Below are 25,250 nucleotides of genomic sequence, written 5' to 3'. Positions count from 1 at the left end.
CTTCGTCAGCCCATTTGTCGGACTATGCGCTCCATCATTCCATAGGTTACATCAATACTCGCCATTGCATCCTTAGTACCCATTTCATGGCCGCATTTTATCTTCGTTGTTTTTTTCTTTTACCTCTTCCACGCTGCTCTCCTACTGTCTTTTTCTCCCAAATTCCCCTTCCTACGCAGAGTAGCATGCCAGCGATTTTTAAACGCCGGCTAAATTCTCTGCATTTCATTAAAGAGTCTCTCTCTCTCTCTCTCTTTTTGAGTAGAAGAAAGTTGGTGGTCACAGAAGTTAGCGCCTGCAATGCAGCAACATGTGACAATAAAGCTGTTAAGCTATCGCAAAGCACCGATGCTTTGCGACAGCTTTCACTTCTTGAGTTAGGAAGCGCTGTTCCCTCACGTCAAGCCCAATTAAGTGAAAATGCGCTCGCTGGAGGGCAGTACAATCGTGCTCACCGAGTAGAAAATCACGCTGTGAGCGGTGCTCAAAATGGGCCTTCAGCACGTATTGCGTGGTTCTTCTTAAACTGGTTGGGTTGGGTTATGGGGTTTAACGTCCCAAAGCGACTAAGGCTATGAGAGACGCCGTTGTGGAGGGCTCCGGAAATTTCGATCACCTGGGGTTCTTTAACGTGCACTGACATCGCACAGTACACGGGCCTCTAGAATTTCTCCTCCAAAGAAATTCCAGCCGCCGCGGCCGGGATCGAACCCCCGTCTTTTGGGTCAGCAGCCGAGCACCATAACCACTCAGCCACCGCGGCGGCCTTCTTAAACTGGAGCTCAAAATGGGCCTTCAGCACGTATTGCGTGGTTCTTCTTAAACTGGAGTAGTCCAAAATATGAATTAACCACTAAAACTTCGTCTGAATGGAAGGGTGCCTGCACAGGACTTACGCAACTCGGCCTGCGCGTCTCATTCACTTGCATCCTCTTCCCACGCCGCTAAATGCATTCCGAGAAAGCAACGCCGAGTGGTGGTTGGTCATTACTTGCATTTGGCTCCATCATCAAATCCAATAAATGCCAATGGGTATAGATAAAGTTGCCGGGACGCGCCGTTTTGCACCGACAGGTGTATATCGTAGGTTTTACAGGAGCAGTATAAGGGTTGTCCTGGGACAGATTCGCGCAGCCCGTGGAGCGCTGCGCCGCAACCACAGGTGGCTGATCGGAGCACCGCGCATGCGCACAGGTTGGGGGCGTGGCCAGCGCGGAGCTGGTTGCCGCACCACGCGCCCGCCACAACCAGCTGATATAAGCGGCGCAGACGCCCTGCACGGTTGGGCGCCTAAAGGCCCACTGAATTTAAACCAAGCTAAGCCAAAAGTTTATCTCAGCCGCCATTTTTTCTGCATGAACTCCGTGTGCATTTGCTGAGTGCATGATGTAACTTGTATAATGTAAAGTTAAAATGAAGGCCTTTAATCTGTGTGAGCGTGTCTTCCACTTGCCACTGACAAGGGTCTTGCCAGAGCCCGGTTTCCAGTTCGTTACCGAGAGGGCGGGGCTGCAAGTTATTAGAGCGGCGCTCGTATGCGTCCATGCAGCTGCTATGTCAGCTTCGCATGGCCCTACAAGCCGGAACGAGAGTGACGAGCACAGGCTGGCGTTTGGTTTCCGAAATTAAACACAAAAAATGCAGCCCGCTTCTCAGTATCCACCCCTGCGCTCAACTAGGCACTACTGCCGAGCTTGAGGCCGATTAAGGACAACTCACGTTTCTATCCTGCGTTGAGTCTACACATTCGAAATGATTACAAGGAGTGTGCTTGGTCGGGGCTTCACAGTAATCAGTGAAGGCGCTGTGCTGAAGGCCCGAGCACCGTTTCTAGAACAGGACTCCATAAGAGGTCACATTACATATCTGTACGATTACGGCGGGACATATCGCTTGGTTCCAGTGTGCGATCACCTAAAATCAAGCGTCCCACTATCACATATCACGTTATTACGTATATTATCCTTATTCTTGAAATGAGGTCTATTATGCTGCGATTTACGCGTTCTACTCGACAGCACATAGCGACTGCGCGCGCGCTAACATGTCCGGTTTCGTTTGTGCGTGTAAAGGGAACCTTCAGTGCTATTTTGTATATCCTGCGATACAGCGCTATTCCGGACAAAGCGAGAGCTCATCGCATCATGACAAAGAGCACCAGGTTACAAAGTAGAGACCATAGGACAATTTACCACGAAGCAGAAGTTGCGGTCTGTAGCTGTAGACTGAAGTTAGTAATTCCCTCGATCTCCTGTGCTTTGAAGAGAACCCTTTAGTAGTAAGCTACCGACCTAATGGCGTCAACTGCACATAGAGGCGATTCGTGCAAAATGAAAAAAAAAAAAATAAAATCTGTGACGGCGGATTAAAGGACGTGAGAATACATTGGCTCAACCACAGAAAAAATATTTCCTCCTACTCAAGTCGCCTTCTTTTTGCTTCCATCTACCACTGTCCGGTCAACTGAGGCCGAAGCTCTCCTGGACAAAGCGACAGTGGACCGCGCGATCAGGATAGGGTTGGCTCTAGTCAAGGTGCCTCGAAAGTTACTGTCGTCATTTATCAGCGGGTTGGTATCGGCTACTTCATTTTTATAGCTACATATCGAGTAGACTCCGCCGCGGTGGCTCAGTGGTTATGGTGCTCGGCTGCTGACCCGAAAGACGCGGGTTCGATCCCGGCCGCGGTGGTCGAATTTCTTAGGAGGAGAAATTCTAGAGGCCCATGTACTGTGCGATGTCAGTGCACGTTAAAGAACCCCAGGTGGTCGAAATTTCCGGAGCCCTCCACTACGGCGCCTCTCATAGCCTTAGTCGCTTTGGGACGCTAAACCCTATAAACCAAAACCAAACCAGACTCTTCAGAATAGCGTACCGTCTAAACTGCATTGCCATTGCTATGAAAAACGGACATGAATATACTTGGTAAAATATGTGTTGTTTGTTTATTGTGCGATATTTTAAAGAATATTAAGGCCGAGAACACAGGAGAGTGTTTCCGTATAGTGTAGTGTCTGTGTTTTCGCGCCTACATTCTTTTCTGAAACATGAATATAAGCCGCCGCGGTGGCCCAGAGGTTATGGCGCTCGGCTGCTGACCCGAAAGACGCGGGTTCGATTGCGACCGTGGCGGTCGAACTTTGTTGGAGGCGGAATTCTAGAGGTCCGTGTACTGTGCGATGCCAGTGCACGTTAAAGAACCCCAGGTGATCGAAATTTCCGGAGCCCTCCACTACGGCGTCCCTCATAGCCTTATTCGCTTTGGGACGTTAAACCCCCGTAAACCATGAACAAAAGTGAACATGAATGTAAGTCGTTGACAGAAAGTGATTCAAATCATTGGGCTAGCACGAAACAATATAAAATCTCTGGCAGGTTTAGTGAACTGCTGCAGGACAATTGAATGCGCTTTCAATGTAAGTACGAGGTGCAAACAAGCAATGCCGCTGAAATTGGATTGCCACGGGGTCACGAGCTAAGGTTTTCACAAGAACGGCGCCGATCGATCACGGTACGGAGCATTACTGCTAGCAGCCACGTTTGTAACCGCGAACAGGGCGAACTGGAAACAAAGACAATTGAATCTTCCAAGTCTTAATTTTCTATTTGGTGCGATGGATATTAGGCTCTAAAATCACGAAGATGCGTGCATAGTTAGCTCGTTTGTCGAAACTTCCTCAGTACTATACACTGCAAACGCGAAGAAGCCTATGTAGGAGCAGAAAGGGAATAAGCCTTCCTCTCGCGCGCTCCGGTTAAGGCGAAAGCCTTTAATGGCTCATACTGTCGTCCGTACGTTAACAAAGGTTTGGTTGGTTTGGTTTATTGGCGTTTAATGTACCAAAGCGACTCAGGCTATGAGTGAAGCCGTAGTGAAGGGCTCCGGAAATTTCGTCCACCAGGGGTTCTTATCGCACAGTACACGAGCCTCCAGAATTTTGCCTCCATCGATATTCGGCCGCCGCGGCGGGCATCGAACCCGCGTATTTCGGGTCAGCAGCCGAGCGCCGTAACCACTGAGCCACCGCGGCGAGGCCTACGTTAACAAAGAACTCGGAAACTAAAAAATACAACAGGAAACCAATGGTTGCTTCAGATAGAGGAGGAAAAAATGAACCTAGAAGCCAGGATTGATAACTGTAGATTAACCAGTTAATTAATTGTAGGCAAAAATGTCGAAGATGCGTTGAAATAGCTCGGACGTCGATGTAGCCACGGGAACGGTGTGACGTCACATCCACCGGAAGTCGTCCCGGCATAGTGTACTCGGCTTTCGTCTCTCAGCACTCTAGTTGGCAAAGTGTCCTCGCAATTTTTTAGGGGCAGGGTATGCTTCCAAAGTCTAGGGGTAGATTTCGGTCACTAAATGAACGGAATGCTTACTCTTGACAACAGAGGTATATGCAAAGCATAGTAACTTTATGCAGTGAGCAATGAGGGGAGGCTTTTAAACAGTTGCACCGAAGGTCTTAAGGTTAGCAAATAGAGGAGATTGAAACCTCGATTAAAATCTCCAGAATTGCTCGAACTTCGCATGTTCTAAAAAGGGAATTTGTTTCCGTTGAAAACCATGAGTATTTCGTATTTTTAGTGCTGGCAATCTACCCCTGGACTTGTGGAGCACAACCTGACCCTTAAAGCGAGTGCGCTAAAGGACAGGTTACTCTCTTTTTGCTCCCGTATAGGCTAATTCGTGTTTAGAGTGTACCGTTCAAGATTGTGTACAGTGCAGCGAATTACCGAGAAATTTATTTACAAACACCAAAACGAAAACTGAATCGACGTTACTACATTTCTTTTTTTTTTTTTAATAGATGCACTTTCTGCGTATTTGCGAAACGTAGTGCAAATAGCCAGAGCTCCTTATCGCTTTTGGTGCCCTCAACTATGAGAAATTCTTCTTTGAAAACCAACCACCTCATCAGCGGAAAGTGCACCCGATATTTCTTTACCCTCTATTTTGCGGCTCGCTGGCCGGCATACATGCTGGCTCGCAGCAGTCTGTCGTTACCTATAAGGAGTCGGTTCTCTCCTTCCAGAAACGCCACTACGCAGCTCGTGGGTAAGCACACTGCTTGGAGGACCGTAGGAGTGACCTTGCCTCAGACCAAAACAAAAACCGGATGAAGCTCGTTGGCGCATTTCACGGGCATGTTTTGAACGGTTATCAAAAGGCAAGACATACCAACTAAACGTATCATGCTTTGCATACACATACCGACCCTCGTAATCCTGTTTGCCATGTGCCCTTTTTGGCTCAAGCATACGCTATAGCATCCCCTTGTCGATACGTACAATAAAGCTCCTTAACGAAAACAAGCTCTGCCTACCTAGACCTTGAACACCCTCCCAACTAGCAGCAGAATGGGGCGGCCTGTTGGCCTCTTGATTCAAGGGTCTATTGTCTTCCAGACGATTCTAGAGCCGCTGATCGAGCCAAGCGGACGTCCTAGGATCGCAGCAAACTTTCACAGAATAGCAAGGCTGAGCTATCTGCAAGGTCGACTAACATAAGGAGAAAAACACTATAGGGCAGCAATTGCTGCAAACACATCTGCACGCCGCTTTCCGCTCGTCTAATGGCACAGCACATTGCCACTGAACTGCGGGAGCAGGCGGGGCCATTGCCAAGCCTGCGCGAGACCTGTGCTACCAGAAACCACAGCGCAAGGACGTCGCTTGTGCGGTCTACCGCGGGGTGGGTAGGACGAGCTGCCTGAAAAGGCGAAGCCAAGGACGACAGTGGCTTCGTGCTGATAGGAAGTTGCCGAGAGAGAGAGCCGTCTTGTAGTAGAACAGTGCTCGTATCGAGGCTCGCCGCTCCCAAGGACGGCGGACTACGAGAGAGAAGAATCTGGCAGTCACCTAAAAGCCATTCACAGCAACTGCGGCAAAATCGCTCCAAGGTCCCCTGCGGCTTCTCTGAACGCAGCGCATTATCGGCAGAGAAAACAGTAATAAGTGTGCTGAGCAAACTATGCTATTGTGGGTGTCAAGCATCTCTATACAGGTGAAGGAACTGGGTTCTCTTGGAAGCCCTCTGATTGCGCAAGCACGGAAAAACAAAAGATAAAAGCCCAGTACTGGCCGGTCCTCGATGTGAGAATGGCTGGACGCCAAATACATCACATGATTTGGTTCTCGTTTATGCACGTGGGCAAGGAGCAACTATCTCTAAGGTGTGGGGATTCATGTTGCCCCTCGCCCGCCGGATGCACCCTTCTCTCTCTCGTGGCCTACCACGGCTCTTCCTCTGGCGGCCCCCGACATGGAGCGGAGGGGAGGCGCCCGCGACTACGCGTCGTCACGTGGGCAGCCCTCCTTGCCCACCGCTCTCGGTTTCGGCGGCCGCGCGGGCCGCGCCCACGGGACAGTCGGATGGAGAGTTGACAGCGAGCCTTGAGAGAGAGCGGACGCGAGACCAGCGGCGGCCCAGGTGACCTGAACTGCATTTGTGCCTGTCTCCTGTGCCTGTGTCCTGTGCCTGTTGCCTGCCGCGGCTGTCTGCGCGCGACCGAGGAACACTATTGGGAGATCCCAATTAAAGCTCTTGCCTGCGGGCTTATTCCTCGGAGGTGTTGTTCTTCGCGGCCACAGGTGTGGTCGAGCTAGCGGAGTGGCGTTGGCCCTGAGTTCAGGGTCCGAACCGTGCCAGTAACCCCACACATTTTTGGTGCAGAGGGTGACGCAGCGCAACTTGGTCCGGGAGGTCCCGAGCACCACTACAAGCCACCGCCAGTTGGCGAAGGCAACAAAAGCTGGCCAGTTGGCCCCGCTCTAACTACGCCCGCAAATGTGGGACGCGCACCCAGCCAGGTGGCTGAAGAGCGCGCAGTGTGTCCGGCAGAGGGAGAGAACATCGCAAACGTCCTCGCAAACGCTTTGCAGCAGATGTTGCAATTAGCGCGCTCGCCCGGCCCTCGGATCGGAGTGCCGATACCGAATTACAGTGGCTACAGCGGCTAGCTCAGTCGGTAGAGCATGAGACTCTTAATCTCAGGGTCGTGGGTTCGGGCCCCACGTTGGGCGCCAAAATGTGTGGGGTTACTGGCACGGTTCGGACCCTGAACTCAGGGCCAACGCCACTCCGCTAGCTCGACCACACCTGTGGCCGCGAAGAACAACACCTCCGAGGAATAAGCCCGCAGGCAAGAGCTTTAATTGGGATCTCCCAATAGTGTTCCTCGGTCGCGCGCAGACAGCCGCGGCAGGCAACAGGCACAGGACACAGGCACAGGAGACAGGCACAGATGCAGTTCAGGTCACCTGGGCCGCCGCTGGTCTCGCGTCCGCTCTCTCTCAAGGCTCGCTGTCAACTCCCCATCCGACTGTCCCGTGGGCGCGGCCCGCGCGGCCGCCGAAACCGAGAGCGGTGGGCAAGGAGGGCTGCCCACGTGACGACGCGTAGTCGCGGGCGCCTCCCCTCCGCTCCATGTCGGGGGCCGCCAGAGGAAGAGCCGTGGTAGGCCACGAGAGAGAGAAGGGTGCATCCGGCGGGCGAGGGGCAACATGAATCCCCACAAAGCTTAAATTTACAACATCCCGGAATCAGTGATGGGCATGCTTGAAATCACGTCTCTCTCTTATATGCGTTCGCAGAAAATTCGTTGATGCAAAAAGGGTTTTGCAGGCCTTTGTAAGCGGCCCTCCACCTAAGATTGCTTCATTGATGCAACCCGTTTTTCAAGAGTATAAGGCGTCTTGGCGGTCCAACAGTGTAGGCCAGCAAGGATAAGAACAAGGAGAAAGTTTTAGCTTTGGACGTTGTGTAAGCACATGAAATTGCGTTGGACCTAAAAAATCAGGGGCCGTATTCTATAAGTTCTCCAATTTCGCTGTGCATTTCGCGTCAATTTGGTCCTCTGTGATTGGTCACTCGGATATACCCGCGGCTTCCAAGCGTCCGCGGGAAGCGACCATGCAGACCATTGGCTGGTTGGTGACTGGACCTCACCATTGGCTGTCTATCGCAGCCAATGATGAGATCCGATCGCCAACAACCACCCAATGGCCCGGTCGCTTCCCGCGGACGCTTGAAAGCTGCGGGTATATCTGAGGGGCCAATTACAGAGGACCAAATGGACGCGAAATGTACAACGGAAAATGGTCAGCTTGCTTTGGAATACGACCCCTGGTGGTTGCTTTTTGTTCATATGGTCCACGGTCTTTGTCTGTGTCCAAGTTTTCGTTTTATTCGAGTCTGTACGCGTTAACCCCGCGCGCGGCCTAATAATTGCAGTACCAAGCTCAAATTATTGCTCATGCCTCGAAACAGCTACGTTGTAGTTGTTAGAGTAAGTGACCTAGTCTGTACAGTTTGTGCTTTTACGTTGTGAAAGTACTAACCACAAAGTACAAACTGCCTTTAGATGACTACCTGGAAATTCAAAGCCACTCGTTTGCATCTCTATACTTTGTGTTTCAGACGCTATGAACGAACAGCTTTACCACAGCCCCCATTCCTCCTTGCAGGACTGATAGTAATAATCTTCCGTGACTGTATCAGCGGCCTCCTGCGCGTCTTGTTCTCTCATATCATGGGCACTGCTGTGAGATGGTAGTGAATGCTACCTTGTTGAGCCTCTGTGGTCTATAGTGGGCGTCCACACTGCTTGAAGACGCAAGAAGACTATTATCCCACCAAAAGTTGAGACGAACAACTCAGACAAGACGACAGATGCTTTATCTTTGCTGGTTGCCCCAAGTTTAGTGTGTTAATAGTCTTTTTGAACCTTCAAGCAAAGCTGGCAGCCGCTATGAAAGTACAGGCTGTTTCACAGTTAGACGGAAACCTGGCTCTGAGCAGTTATCCCCGCAGGGGTAGCAGAAACTAGAGCCACTATAGCCCAATCCCCATCCCAAACAAAGCCAAGACATCAGCCAGCCATCTTATTGCGCATGCGCCTCTGCCGCTGATTCTCCCCGGCTGCCCGAGCGGCACCTAGCGGCGTACGGAACAGTTAAAGCTCACCGTATACGTGCATATTCAGCAAGGCTTCTCAACGTCTTTTGCCGTTTGTCTGCGAAACGAATATTCATTGCTCTCCAAAGCTGTGACCGTTCCCCGAGGAAAAAAAGTGTCATTCGATAAGCCGTGCAGCGGACGTCTTGTGGAAGGCGAAAGTGTCGACTTGCGAAAGTGTCCACGCAATGCGTTCGCGGCACTCGATGAGCAAGAGCCGCTGGCCTTCGCGATCCTGACTGATGCTCAGCCAACTGATATCGTCGAGTCGGGATGATTAGACTGAGAGCCAGTATAGCAAGGGCGAACTCACACGACCAGGCCCTTACATCGTATTGTTTAATGCGCGTAAAATGCTTACAGCGTGGCGGTGATGGCTTGTATTATTATCGGCCTCAATATATTTTTTCTTTTTGTAGGAAGCCAGTCCGTGCTCTCAAGTTAATCTACTAGAGCACCAGGGTTCGGCATTTACCAATGTTGCTGCACTCACTAGAGCTGTGATTTAATTCAATTCAAGTCGTTTATTTTCAGAACGGTTACAGACGACTCTGAAGGTCCCCTGGGCTAGAAGTTGCACTCAGCAACTTGACTTGGCCTGGGGGCCATAGTGCAAAAAAGCAATCGACGCAGGTTGCTGAACGATAAAATCTACGCACTCATCAAAGTTTAAAGAACGTTTACAAAGACATTAGTATCAAGCTCACACATCATGAAAAAGAAGCGATTATAATACGGAAGCATATAACACATGACAATTGAATTCATTTAACAAATCATAATCAAAAACCATAATTCAGCATATCAGGCTGACGCGTATCGTTTCAGCCGAGGTTTTTCTTGATTCCTCGGAAATATGTATTTAAACATGTTTGCGCGATTTGATTTTTGCGTTTGTTGTTCTCTCATTTGTGTTTTTGTTGTAGATTAGCCTAACAAATATTCTCACTGATATAACTGAAGTGTTATGTTTCCTTCATATCCTAATATCCTAAGGGCCATTTCTACCGTGCAGATTTTGGCCCTTCAATAGCCATAAAGGCTATGAGTCCAAACAATTTGTATGTACTGGTTTTATAAATGAGCGAAAAAGCTAAAAAAGGGAAAACCTGATTCTTTACCATTATGCTCTTTACGCAAGCAAAGCAAAAATGGAAAAGAAGCGTGTTGTTTTGTGAAGTGTGGCCCATTCACTCCGAGGAACAATGGTCGACGTAACGGTGCCAGCGTGGTCCGTTTTCAGTGAGCAACGCGTGCGAAGGCCAGCGACCGACAATTTCGGCCTTGGCGAACCGTACATGTAAGTGCCTACCGTTATCCGCTCCCCAGATAGGCCGCGGACGAGCTTTTCCCGAAGGCCACGGCGGAAATCAGGGCGCCGACCACGTGAACTCGGCCGAACTTGTGTGCTCGAGTGTGCGTGTGTAACCCAGGTAGAGTACAGTTGCACGCAGTGCAGAAGAAACTGCGGCGACAGCTTAAATGACGCGTTCGACAAATAGAAAAAGAGTATTGGGATTCTGCGGTCATCATGCACAGATCTCTTCCTGAGTCAGTTTTGTTCGAAACTTACTGCTACCCCAGCGAGGCATAGACTAGCTCACTTGCAAACCGGCATCACAAGAGCGACGAAAAGCTTGAAATGCGGAGTGGAAGCGGAAATGTATGTGCCAGTCATCGCTTGTTCAAATGGTAATAAAAACTTAAGAAAAGTAAGCCATTAAAGATAGGGTACGTTTAATATTAATGTAGTGTCGGTGTTAACGTTTCAATGAAGGCCCCTGGTAGAAAGTTGCTTAAAATTTGTCTCCTTCAATTATTCGTTAAGGCAAAGCCAAAATTGTTTGGTGGAGTGGGGCTGCAAAAAAAAAAAACCACTTCCCTCATTTTTTTTTTACAACGTTTTGTTCAATTACGAAATACGCCCCAACGAACCTCACATTTCAGTGAATATATTGGTCAGACTTCACAAGTTTTCTCTGGCGTTTTCGCGAATGGTCACAACTTGTGCGCGCTGGTTATTGACACAGCTATACTCTTGCGCACGAGAAAAATATTTACAGTAGCATCTTTTGCCCCGTGTATAACGTCTACGACACTCGGTAACGCGTAGAGAGGCTCATGAGAATCAACGCACCTGTAGTAGCAGGAGGATGAGGAAAAAAACGGAACGAAAGAAGCGACCAGTGTGTGCACACCGGACCAGTGCACTCTAAACACGACTATATGGGAGTAAAAAGGGAGTAATCTGTCCTGTAACGCATTTCCTTTTATGACAAGGGAGTGTGCTAGAGGTCATTTCTACTCATTTCTGTTTAGAGTGTTAGAGTGCATGGTGACTTGGGCAAGTCGCTTTTACAGCAGAGGACAAGGATAAACCATATTCCGTAACTTTTACATTGCCAGTAGGCTCCACTGCACTTTCGTCAAGTTAGTCATCCCTGCCTTTGATACCTGAACAAGCCAGTGACATTGCTTGCTGGCTCTCGGCTCTAACGACACACGCGGCAGCCGCAAGTGGTAGACGGATAACCGAGTCATAAAAAAGAAACACTCGTCGAATCTTGAAAACTCCGGCATTAATGCTTGAAAGGGAGACTGAAGGCAACTCCATGGAATTTTTGCCCTTGGTAAACATCGACTCAGCGGCTCTTTCTGTCTACGTAAATGATGCTTTTTTTTTTCTGCAGCAAAGACGCACTGTATAGGTGAGAAAATTGGATTGAAATATTTTCCAACCACTCCATATAATCTTGTCACGTCAAGGCCGAAAAGGACTCCGTGATCACCTTTTGGAAAAAAAATAGCGGGGTAGGCTAGCCTCAGAGATCCAGGGCGGAAAATTGGAGTACAGTTTTGCGGGGTTATGCCAAATGCGAATTAGGAGCTCTAGCACTTCGGTTTCGGTTCGAGGCTCGGTTTTCAAGATCAAACAGGCTTCAGACAAAGATCGGAGCCATCGGACTTGAGTTCCGCCTTAAGGGCATGACGCGATAGGGTTCATTGGTTAATGTCCACGTATGCGGAATCGGTCGTTCTATACTTTGCATTCATCGATCACTGGGAGTTCTCGTAGCACTCCTGGCGCAGTGGTGATGCAGCAGTTAAGCGATGCACCACTGCCCTGCGATGGTAGATGCTTCCACCACCGGCAGGGCTTGTGATGCCCAGGTTGCTCTTACTATAGCAACCTCTCGCCACCAGTCATTAACTGTACTGCCACAGTGGGATCGCACTAAGGAGGTTATATTTAATATAACCTCCTTGGATCGCACAGACAATGGCGAAATCGGCGAGGGGGGGATGCAGTGCTACGCACTAAAATGAAGTTAGAGATGATTATAAGAACTGTAGCGGCGGAGCTGAGACAACATGTGAATCTTGCCTTTCTTTTTACGTAGGTCGCCGTGCCATTGTACCTTTGAATTTGATGATGATTAATTTTTGCGGAGCAAGGGTAGCCTTGGCCAATGAGCTGATTGGCACAGGGTGTTCATCGTCTACTGAAGGTGAGGGCACACTTTACTTTAACCAAAAAAAAAAAAAGGCCGAGTGGTTATGGCAATAATATAAAGAGAGCCTGCACCCAAACAATGCTGCGGTGGCTCAGTGGTTATGGTGCTCAGCTGCTGACCCGAAAGACGGGTTCGATCCCGGCCGCGGCGGTCGAATTTCGATGGAGGCGAAATCCTAGAGGCCCGTGTGCTGTGCGATGTCAGTGCACGTTAAAGAACTCCACGAGGTTAAAATTTCCGGAGCCATCCACTACGGCGTCTTTCATAGCCTGAGTCGCTTTGGGACGTTAAACCACCTGAACAATAAACCAAACCGAAGGTGAGGTCAGACCCATTTCCAAAGCGTTTCACCCCAGACAAGCCGAGCGCCAGGTAAGGGAAAAACTGGGGATCGAACCCCACACCTCACGTTTGCGAGGCAGATGCTCATGCCACTTCTGGTTTTGGAGACGTCAGGGGGGGGTTTAGGTGGCTGGAGGCTTCGTGGAGGGTTTAAGTGGGTGGAGAGTGGAGCTATTTGCTCTTACACGCCGACGTTGTGATTTTACGGATTTCTCGCGGTTAAACTGTCTTGACGCAGCGCAGTTTGTGAAAGCGGCCGGTGGCGGCATGGCCTGTAATTTCTTTACTTTTTCTAGCTTATGATAACACGGTCTTCTAGCTGCGTACTTGTTATTAGAACACGGAAATTCTTCGATACAGACCAATTCCTATTTGTCTACAGACCAAATTCCTGTTTGGTCTTTTTAACCTCTCACCTTATCGGCTTTGAACCACGGACGAAAAGTATTCTTCAGCTTTCATAGCTTTCACTAATTGCAGTTTAACTTTTGTACGGTACTCAGAAGTATACTAGAAGGCAGACGAACGAGACACACCCAAAAGAAACATCAGTTTAACCACGAAATGTTCGTGTTACTGCGTGTATTAATCAGTCGATGTTTGAAAAAGACATTAGGGAAAAAAGCTTTAAACTACTGACTTTGGTTGTTCACAAGAAGGGCCTTGACACCTTACACAAGCGTTCAGCGACCGACAAGACAAAATCTGACGCCACAAAATCGCGGCACGCTAAGCAAGCATTTAAAGTGTAATATTTAAATAAATGTATTTATTATACTCAAACTTTAGTAACGCAACGGCACAAGAAAACAAGCGTGAGAACACGCAATAGACAAAACGGCCACCAACTACTAATTCATCTATTATCAACAAAAGCCGCTTATAACCACATGAAAGAGTACACTCTTGGTGTACACTCATCCTTGTTTTCTTGCGCCGCTGTATTCCTTTAGTTATGTATCTGCACCAACTAGAGCAAACTAGAGTTTACTGAAGCTTTGTTGTGCCGGTGCTAAACGCCGGTCTCCTGCTCAGGCTTGGGCTCTCGTATATACAACGATTGCATGATATACATTCATGCAGGCCGGGAAGGGGGGGGGGGGGGGGGGGGGGTCTTAAATTTCAGGGGGAACTTTGGCTCTCTAAAATGCTGCAAGGTGAAAGCCTTTCCTGGCGCATTGTTTGGCACTGACTTCGAGACTGTTTGTGCTTGTACTAGTGCTTTATTTGACTACACACTTTGACTACACATTACAACTACACACTTTGACTACCGATTTTGACTGCTTCTTTAACACGACTCTATCTCTCCTTCGATGAGTTCGGATGTATCCATGGCTCCGTTCGCAGTAATGAGGTATGTAATGTGGTCACACACGGACGCCTTACGCCCCCTGTCGGAGCGGACGACAACTATTTTATTAGTTGTCGTCTGCTCCAAAAGGGGGCGTCAGGCATCCGTGGGTGACCTCATTGCTGCGAATCCGCGCACTCTGACGTCATACTCATTTCGACCAACCGAAAAGTGCGACACCTCTGCTGACAACCTTCTGTCGACAATGATGAGGCATTAAAGGCTTTCGCCTTAAAATGATTTCTGATCAGATTTCTTTCTTTCGAAATCGTTGTGAAGGTAAAAGCAACAGAAACCTGACGCGCTACGAAAGACGCCACTTTCGGTAGCAGGAGCAAAGCGAACACACTCAACTTGAGGGCGGGTGCTGCACTAAACTGTAGCAAGACGGAGACGAGTGCAGCAAACACTGCTGTTGTAACTTTTTGTGTCAAGTTACGGGACATTCGTGTGCAGAAGTGGGGGAGCCTCTCGAACAGCGGCATTGTTTATCGACAAAGGAAAGTGTGTCCACATCATCGACACGGAGACACCAGCGGAAAAAGGGGAGCCGAACACCCGTCGACATGCAAATAAGGTTATGCTCTCGATTCCTCAGCTATCTAATCAGTCTGCTCGCGCCACAACGTGTGAGTCTATATGAGCGCATCGCTCGTTCTGAATTCGTGACAAAAACAGTTTCATGATTATCAGCATTAGCCTGACTACATCAACTGCAGAATAAAGACCTCTTCCACATCTCTTCAATTAACCCTGTCCTGTGCCAGTTTCGGTCACCCTATCCCCGTAAACTTCTTAATCTCATCCGCCCATCTAACTTTCTGCCGCCCTATGCTACACTTGTCCTCACTTGTTATTCAGTCCGTTACCCTCGAAGACCACCGGTCATCTTGCCTTCTCATTACATGCCTTGCCCAAGCACATTTCTTCTCCTTTATTTCGACTAAAATGTCATTAACCCGATTTTGTTCCCTTACCCACTCCGCCCGCTTCCTGTTCGGAAAGTTGAGGTCGGTAGTGGTAAGATACAGCTGTTATATATTTCGCTCTTGAGAGATACTGAGATATTGTTTCACAGTACAGCGTACACGGCATCAGTCCACCATATCGTGTGCAAGTAGTGACGCAGATGGCGCTCTTGGAACGATACCTTGTGGCAGGAGAATATACCCTAACCACACCCGCTACGCACAACATTGGTCGGACGTCTTCAGGCAACATGGTTTGCTTCTCAGCCACGTAGTGGAACACGCTTACCGCACCCTTAAAGATACCATGAAACGATATTTACTGAGGCTAGGAAAAGCGAACGAGCGATCGGCATTCCATCACTCGCCACTGTACAGCAGAAATATTTAAGCTAGCTTCAACACCGCTAAGTGGATGGGTGAGTGGGTAGGTCGACAGGTAGGCAGGTAGGTGGGTAAGTGGGTAGGTAGGTAGGTAGGTAGGTAGGTAGGTAGGTAGGTAGGTAGGTAGGTAGGTAGGTAGGTAGGTAGGTAGGTAGGTAGGTAGGTAGGCAGACAGGTAGCCAGGCAGGCAGGCAGGCGGATCGGTGGGTAGGTAGGTAGGTGGGTAGGTGGGTGGGTAGGTAGGTAGGTAGGTAGGTAGGTAGGTAGGTAGGTAGGTAGGTAGGTAGGTAGGTAGGTAGGTAGGTAGGTAGGTAGGTAGGTAGGTAGGTAGGTAGGTAGGTAGGTAGGTAGGTAGGTAGGTAGGCAGGCAAACAGGCAGGCAGGCAGGTAGGTAGGTAGGTAGGTAGGTAGGTAGGCAGGTAGGTAGGTAGGTAGGTAGGCAGGCAAGTAGGCAGGTAGGCTGGTAGGGTATGTGGGTGGGTAGGTAGGTAGGTAGGTAGGTAGGTAGGTAGGTAGGTAGGTAGGTAGGTAGGTAGGTGGGTAGGTAGGTAGGTAGGTAGGTAGGTAGGTAGGTAGGTAGGTAGGTAGGTAGGTAGGTAGGTCGGTAGGTAGGTAGGTAGGTAGGTAGGTAGGTAGGTAGGTAGGTAGGTAGGTAGGTAGGTAGGTAGGTAGGGTAGGGTATCTGGGTAGGTAGGTCGGTAGGTAGGTCGGTAGGTAGGTAGGTAGGTAGGTAGGTCGGTAGGTCGGTAGGTAGGTAGGTAGGTAGGTAGGTAGGTAGGTAGGTAGGTAGGTAGGTAGGTAGGTAGGTAGGGTAGGGTATCTGGGTAGGTAGGTAGGTAGGTAGGTAGGTAGGTAGGTAGGTAGGTAGGTAGGTAGGTAGGTAGGTAGGTAGGTAGGTAGGGTATCTGGGTAGGTAGGTAGGTAGGTAGGTAGGTAGGTAGGTAGGTAGGTAGGTAGGTAGGTAGGTAGGTAGGTAGGTAGGTAGGTAGGTAGGTAGGTAGGTAGGTAGGTAGGTAGGGTAGGTAGACAGGCTGGCAGACAGACGGGTAAGTAGGTAGGTAGGTGTTCAGGCTCTACCAGTCTTCGTTTCTCTCAAACTTTCCTCTAATCTACGCCCACTAACGCCCACAGAGTTCAAGCGCCCCTGGCGGCGGCCACTCACGTGAAGAAGAGGCGGCGGCGGAAGCGCAGTGCAGCGGCGAGGCGTTCCGCGAGGATGCGTTGGATGACGCGTGGTGGTCGAAGGCGGAGGCGTCCGCAGCGTTGCAGTGGTGCTGCGGGCTGGGCGTGGGCGTGGTGCGGGCGTTCTTGCTGAAGGGCAGCACGCGGTGCATCCAGTTGACCAGCTGCCCGGACATGGCCGCCGCCGGCTCGCCTGATGACGCCCAGGACCCCGGCCCGATGGCTACGCCTGCGGAAGAGGGCGGGAAGACGGGTCGTCAGGGCCGCTGTGGCCGCAACATTTCTATTTTTTTTTTCTCTGTTCAAAACTTATTTCCGCCTACGGGCCGGTAGTTAGCAAGGTCTGGAACAACTGCTTTACTGGCACAATGATCATTGGGGATATGCCGTAGAAAGCTTGCTGGTACTGCGGTTTAGGTTTAGGTTTGTGAGACGTATCGTCCCAAAGTGACTCAGACTATGAGGCACGCCGTAGTAAAGAGCTCCGCATAATTTCAACCACCTGAAGATTTTCCAATGCGCTAGCACTAAAGCCCTCACTCGCCGATTTGAAGTGAAGAAGTATACAGACAAAAATCTCACGGAAATCTAAATTCATTATGTGTCTGCAGTGCGATAGCATTGTCAGCTGTTGATGCTTGCACCGGAAGAGACATCGCTTGCGACGTGGTGACGTCACTTCCTTTCAGCCGATATGGGAATTTAACGACCAGCGAAACATTTGCAATGAAGCTATATTTTGGCTAGAAGACATATTGGAAAGCTGCGAATGAAGTGGAGTGATCACGTGGAGAGTAATATGCACCATGTGGCAAATGACAGTTCTCACACTGGCACTGAATATCGAAGCATACTGTACACCTACCGAAATTTGGCTGTTGTGGTTGTGAAAGCTACCCTCTAGTGTTTTTTTTCCACTTCAAGTAACAACACTAATATGCGTTTTTATTTTGTGTGTGTGTGTGTGTGTGTGTGTGCGCGTGCGTGCGTGCGTGCGTGTGTGTGTGTGTGTGTGTGTGTGCGCAGAGGGGAGAGGGATCTACTCCATCAATTTGGACATGTGAGTGAACGGAGTACAGATTGAAGGAGGTAGGGTTGTAGGCGATAAAAGAAAGTGATCGTTAAACCGACTTTGCATCATTTCCTGACAGAAATTTCATGAGTCTAATATCTATTTACGGTGGCATGGCGAGCACTACCTTCTCAGTGCTGAGTGAGGCCCTACTGTTTTCAATTAACAAGACAAAAAGGCTCAACCTGCCTCCAAGAACGTTTTTCATCACAAAATTTTTACACCCAGAACACGCGTCGAGTGTACTTAATTGCCCAGTTACGGCGGGGAGTTCAAAAACTCCCGAAAGAATGGTGAATTTTTATAACTGCTTTGGCGCGCACCTTGCATTCACGTTTCTGAGCTCAACATAAGAAAAAATGTAGAGCAGTTTTGTTTTTTAAGAAAGCATTTTTAATCATCATATGGCATAGTTCAATAAATTTCTATAAGTAATCAGACTTCTTCGATATATGATCGGATATATTTACGAATTAGTAAGCAAAGCATAAAATGGTGATCTTCTTCACCGTTTTACCTGAAGCCGATTTCCTGATGACAACATTGGGAGGGGGGGGGGGGGGGGGCTGTTACAGCGCTAGCTGTTAAAGCGAAGTTCCTCCGCCTCCGTGCTGAGCGACGGTGGCGAGGCCAGAGCATTCGCGGTCACGTGACCATCCCATACAAACAGTCCGTGCCTCTCGCTTTACTTCTCCGTCATGAGGTGGAGCGCTTGGTCGAAAAAAGACGCCGCCAAACGTCTGGAAAGGCCTCTAATGGAACATCCTGAAATGAGTGCATGGCGCCGTTCTTGGGAAGCTGCCCGCAAGTGCGCTGCATTACAGGATGTTCAAGCCTACGCCAACACACTTCGCAAAGCACTTGTTGCAACGCGCCCTTAAAGGAAGCACAACCACCGCACAGCCCTTATTTCTCGAACACTTGGGGTGCTGCCCGAGGATTCTTCTGCTTGAGTAATTCTCTGATGCCCGAGCAGATACCGACTGTTTACACGCAAAAAAAAAAAGGTGTTTGCTCAGCATGTTTCCCATTTAGGTAATTGATCAATTAGTTGAGTCGTTGTTGTTAAGCGAATGCTCCAGACAGACGGTGGTCCTGGTTTCGGTCCCGGACCGGGACCAACTTCGAGCTGTATTACTTTCCTTTGCGGCCGCGTGGCTGCGTGTAGGTGACCGCTAATTAGTAATTAGTGTGTTAATATTCTAGTAGAAATACGTTAATGAAATTGACTTATGACCAACTTTTCAGAGCAATTTATGACAGGGCCAATCAATTTATTGAAGAGCGTTGCTTATAATACGTCGCTAATTAACGAATATAAGTGTCTCAGATCAACGGGAACAACTTTCTTCCGCAGAGTACTATTTAATTCGGTTTCGAGCACAGACAGCTGAACATTTGTTTTTCCTCCGATTCTAGAGAGGAGAACCAATTTAATTTTCTTTTCAACGGCCACTACGAGAGAGAGAGAGAGAGAGAGTGGCGCAATCAGTAATTCCCGCGGCTGACCGATCTCTGTTCATCTTGTTTTTTTTTTTCCTTTGAGGCTGCGCTTCAAGCCTGCCCGTAATACGCCTTTTGATTGAACGCAATCCAGTTGGTGGGATCTCCTTAGCGCGTCAGGTATAGCCAGGCCCTGATTGCTTATTTCTTCTTTTTTCTCAAGTGCGTTTTGTCTTTCCTGTCTTTTTACGATGCGTCTTGGAAGAAGGAGCTTTCGGCTCCTGCTGTGGCTCTGGATTCGACTTCTCGCGGTAAAAGGACCAGTACAGCCAGCACAGTCCTTCTGCCGACTGCACCCCCACTCATTTGCAATTAAATGACATTCGGATTCTCCCTACGGAACCTATGAGCCGAAATGCGTTGCGTCTGATTTCCACTCTCTGGCCATTTCAAAGTGATGCTTGCTTTTTTTTTTTGTGTGTGTGTGTATGTGTGTGTAGGTGCGCCCTTTTTTGAATGAGCAATTTTTTCTCTACTATCCGCAGCTCTTCTACACAGTTAATCGATTCCCTAATAAATAAACGTATTCCTAGCGATAGGCTTACCATCGAAGGTAAGTCGGCAACTCTAAGAAAACGAGCGCGAGAAGACGTCGCTTTGATCCAAATATTCGGGTTCAGATTCATGGAAAGTAAAAAAAAAAACTTTCATAGGCTCTTCAGCATATTTGCGTATCAGTACACATCTATGCTCTCTCTCTCTCACACACACTGTGTGACACACACATACACACGCTCACACACACACACACACGCACACACACTCGCGCGCGCATGCACACAGGCACACGAACACACGCACACGCACGCACGCACGTGCACTCACGCATGCATGCCACACACACACACACACACACACACACACACACACACACACACACACACACACACACTCTCTCTCTCTCTCTCTCTCTCACGCGCGCGCACACACACACACTCGCATGCACGTACGCACATACAACCCACACATCACACATGCATGCACGCACACACACATCCCACACACAAGCACACACTCGCGTGCGCGCGCACACACACACACACACACACGCACACACACACACACACACGCACGCACGCACACACACACACACACACACACACACACACACACACACACACACACACACACACACACACACACACACACTCGTTTTCAAGTGCCACCAAAACTTTTCAAGCACTATTTGACTTTTCTTGTGGCGCAACCCCATTTCTGCATAGCATTGCAAGCGCCGGTGGATGTTCCTGATTCACAGTAGCTCAGATTTACTTCGCGCTACAGCCCACAGCATTTTCTGTACACTTTTTTTTTTTGCATGCCACAAAATAACCCATCTACTTTTGAAATGTTCCAACTACAAGGTTATTGCTTCTTGTGACAGGCTGCTGAGACTTTTTCGTTTACTCCGGCTCACTTCAGCATACAGGTATTGCCCTCCTGCTGCCCTGCAGTATTGCAAGGCAAAGCAGTCTTGTGAAACGGATACTGAGTACATATTGCAGTTAGTTTAGAATTATAGATTATCACTTCATAATGACAACGAGGGCATGTTCCACACAAAAAGAAGCACTTATAAAACATGAATGGGCTCATAAATGAAAGATACAAGTTGCCACCCCCAACCACCCCGACAGATCACGATGACGTCAGATTAGTTTTTTGTTCAGTATAACGTAAAATAAAGAGCACGTGGACGGATATTAAGAAACCTTTTGCGTGGCTACCACAAGGGCAATTTTACCTCATAATTATAAACACAATAATTAAACGCAGAAAATTGTACAAGACAAACCCACTACACTCGACGTCATTTTCAACGTCACGAGTTCGAGGCGCAGTGCCCGCAAAAATATTCAAACACAATTCCCATAATTTCCTGCTATTAAAGTGTCTTTTAGCTGCCTAAAAAATGCCCGCGGAGTCACAAAATGACCCATCTCTAGGGTTCCACTAAGTGTAAAGGTCTGAAGAAGTATCCCTCAGAGTCCCTTTAAACCTTCAGCAATGATAAGTTGAACGTTAAAAACGGCATTATTACAAAATTTAGACCTCTATTTTATCTTTCCACGGATGTTTTTGGCTATCCATTTCAGCCCCATAGTTGGGCTGGATTCATGTACTGTGCGAATTAGAGATGGGATCCACATGTTTGAAGGCATTTTCCTGTTTTATGTGTGATCTAGTGTACTGAGAGTACTTTGCTGTTGTTTATAACGCCTTGACCTTTTAGTGTATCTCCCCTACGTTTTTCGAGCCTTATTCATGCGTCACGGGTTCTGCTCGACATAGGTGCGGGGTTTAGTTGTTTCACAATAAAGTTGGAAGTTAGCACTCTGCTTGGGTCGTTGTTTTGTCCCTCTCGCTTTCACCACGTTCCTTTCTTAACAGAGACACGCAATAAAAATCAAATAAAATTTTGTCGATTTTTAAAGCCTGCATGTTCCGTAATTAGGCAAGAGGAAAGGCAAGCAATTTAAATAAACAAGGCTATAATTTTCAATGATTGACTGGTTGCTTTATGGTTTATGGGTGTTTAACATCCCAAAGCGACTGATGCTATGAGGGACGCCTTAGTGAAGGGCTCCTGAAATTTCAACCACCTGGAGTTCTTTAACGTGCACTAACATCGCGCAGTACACGGACCTCTAGAATTTCGCCTTTATCGAAATTCAACCACCGTGGTCGAATTTCGATGGCGGTTAAAACATTGAACGCTTAAATCTTGAACTGCTTTCGCCAAAGGTGGCTTTTTTGCATGCTGCTAAATTGCGCAGCAAAGCCAACTTACGAGACGAAGGAGCACAAGTTTATTGCATGTTTCGCCGAGCCATCGAACAGTCGAAAGGGGTTTAACATTTATCTCTGTGGCTGTCACCATCATCATTATCAACCTGAGTACGCCCACTGAAGGACAAAGGCCTCTCCCATATCTCTCAAATTACACCCCCCCTCTTTGACCTATTAAATTCTTCATTAAGTTGCAGACGCATTCTGATCCCCGATTTCCCCCTTGAGACGTAACATTTCAAGAAACTTTGAAAGCTCGAAAAAAAAAAACCCTTTTCCTGGTCCTTTCTTTTTTCAGAAAAATACGAAAATTTGCAACAGAAACGAGACGGCAGTTTCATTAAGCACATTTATTTTGTAACTCAGAAGTAAGTAAATAATTGTATTTTTTGCAGCGATGCAAAGACGCCTCAAAGCCTTTTTAGGAAAAGGTTTTGATGTATTGCATAAATACAATCGACGCAAAGCATTGCATCTATCTGACTCGTTACTGCTGGGTAGGGAAATGCTTGCTTGCACGTCCACGTTGAAGTTTGAGAACATGGCGCTCAGTATGAGCTGCGTCACACAGGCTGCGACAGATCGTCACTTCTTGAAAGTATGAGAGTCCTGTGCTGCTGAAAATGTTTGCATACAGCCGTTGATGCAATAAACTCATTACACTAAATGTTTCAATCCTGCTGAGTGCGATATACTAAAGTTCTTGCACGCGCTCTCCTACAATCCTGTATGCATGTTACCGAACTGAGGCCAGTTTTCTTTTTTTAAGGGGGGGGGGGGGGGGCGGAATTCGGAGTAGCCGACATTTTTACCATGCGGAAGGCTTCCCATGCTTAGTAAACTCCAAAACAGCTCCATTATACTAAATTTTACAGTGAGAAGTGAAGTGATACAGCGCACAATACTCCGTTTAAGAATTTTGATGCTTTATTTACTTGTTCTGGGCAATGAGACGTTTTATTTTTCTAATTTTTCAAGTTTTTCTCTCTTTCAGGCACTTACAACTCTATTTTCACCACATTCACGCACGCATCCTTCCACACCACCGTTTTTTTCCTTAAACGCGCATCCCCATTCAGGTCTACCCTAATCTTCCTTTCCTATTTCCCCAATTCCCCCCGCCTTCCCCATTTGCAGCCTGTTCCTTCCATTGTCGTCTGCTTGGAAGTCTGCTGCTGGGGGATAACAGCGCATTGAAGAGGAGGGTTCGGTTGGCGGCGACCGGCGCGATGGCCAGAACAAGCTTTCATATTTCGTAAATACCGAGTGCACAAATACGTCAGCTGCTCCGCCGACGCTATTCTCATTTCCCCTCCTCTCCCGCCTTCTTCCCTTCTGTCTCCTCTTCACGCCACATTCCTGAGGACCCGACCGCCAGGGAAGAAAAGAGGCCGAGGCGATCGTCATCGTCATCGGCCGGCAGAGGCGACGCTGGTGCCCCGCTTCGACCCAGCCACCGTTCCGTGGTGCGGGGGTTGCCCGGGGCAACGGCGTAGACATAATTAAAAACGCAGCGCCTTCAATTAAACTGCTGCGTGCCACCTCTATATATGATGCCTCATCTCTGACAACCGACGTGCTGACCCCTCCTTTTCTCCCCTCCCTCCCCCATTTCCCCTGACTCGCCGAACAGGGGCACTGAAAGGGCGCTATATACCCCGCCGAAACGACAGCACTGGAAAAAGAAAGAACGAGGAAAAAGAAAAAGAACGAAGCTCGAAGCGAAAGAAAACGGGAAGAACGTTCGGCGAAGTACCCCGGCTCTTCACGCACACTACGCCGCGTGCGCCATGCAGCCACACATCAGAATAACCGGGCCAGGAGCTAGGGGGCGCTCGGGGCGGCTAAAACTTTGGTTAATTGCTGTGGAGACGAAGGAGACGCTCTAGGATTCAGTTTTAGCGCAACTAAATCAGGTGTGATGATTTTTAACGATACAACTGATCAGGCGCTTACAATACAAGGCCACGAAATACCCAAAGTGGCCGAATATAAATACCTCGGGATATGGCTAAACGAAGGGCAGATATACACGGAAAAGCATGAACAGGCTCTTAGGGCAAAAGGACGAAGAGACGCCGGGATAATGAAACATAGGGCATTATGGGGGTACAACAAATATGAAGTACTAAGAGGTATTTGGAAAGGAATAATGGTGCCGGGACTTACTTTCGGCAATGCGGTTCTGTGCTTAAGGGCAGAAGTTCAGTCGAGATTAGACGTAAATCAGAGAGCTGTTGGAAGATTAGCACTAGGTGCCCACGGCAAAACCACAAACGAGGCAGTACAAGGGGATATGGGCTGGGCATCGTTCGAGGCACGGGAAGCTAAGAGTAAAATACTATATGAAGAACGCCTGAGGAAATTGGACGATAACAGATGGGCAGCTAAGGTATTTAAATATTTATACAGAAAGAACGTTGACTCACAGTGGCGGAAAAGAACTAGAAAACTAACCAGTAAGTATGCCGGTCATGAGGACGGAGAAAGAAAAAGCATTAAACGACAGGTTAAAAACGCGGAAGTTAAAAATTGGATGAATTCAATGGAAAAGAAACATAGTGTAGAACTATATCGATTCTGGAAAAGGCAGATCAGGAAAGAATTTTTCTATGATAACTCAAGAGGCAGTGCCCTACTTTTTGAAGCTAGATCAGGGTGTCTTAGAACGCGCAGCTACAAAAAGAAATTTAACGAAGAAGATGACACATGTGCAGTGTGTGGTAGATCTGTGGAAACAATTGAACACCTCATAATCAAATGTGATGGTATCCATCCGGATGTCGATGCAGGCACAGTCACTCTTTCTGAGGCCCTAGGGTTTAAAGATAACAATGGTCATGTAAATAAGTCTGCAGTGGAAGTCAGCAAAAAGCGATTGGAGGATTGGTGGCTGAAAAGCAGAGATGTGGCATAAGGTTAGAATAGTAGGAAACCGTAGGCAAAGTTGATGGAGAATATTAATGAGAATTGCCAACACAGTAAACAAAAAAAAATAATAAATAAAGAAAAGCTGAGCATGGTGGCAATTGCCACCACCCCGTTTCAAAGGGGGCGCTCCTATCCATCCATCCATCCATCCATCCATAAGTAAACCGAGCCCAATGAAACGCGTCGAAGCGCTGGGTGAACGCAAGGCCCAAACAACAAGGAGAGTGAAGGAGAAGGCAGCCGGCAGA

At 48.3% G+C, this 25,250-nt stretch overlaps 1 protein-coding gene across 1 annotated transcript in view; it reads right to left on the bottom strand.

Annotated features, from left to right (window-relative positions):
- Tdc2 (Tyrosine decarboxylase 2) overlaps positions 1 to 25,250 on the bottom strand; it is a 137,905-nt gene that overhangs the window by 46,659 nt on the left and 65,996 nt on the right. The window contains exon 2 of the mRNA XM_089573918.1: positions 16,687 to 16,935. Coding sequence (XP_089430044.1) covers positions 16,687 to 16,882 — 196 coding nt within the window. The 5' untranslated portion in view covers positions 16,883 to 16,935. The remainder of the gene's footprint in view (positions 1 to 16,686; positions 16,936 to 25,250) is intronic.

This window comes from Amblyomma mixtum, chromosome 2, assembly GCF_055824585.1.
Source record: "Amblyomma mixtum isolate Tamu chromosome 2, ASM5582458v1, whole genome shotgun sequence".
NCBI lineage: Eukaryota > Metazoa > Arthropoda > Arachnida > Ixodida > Ixodidae > Amblyomma > Amblyomma mixtum.
This window is presented reverse-complemented; position numbering and strand designations above follow the sequence as displayed.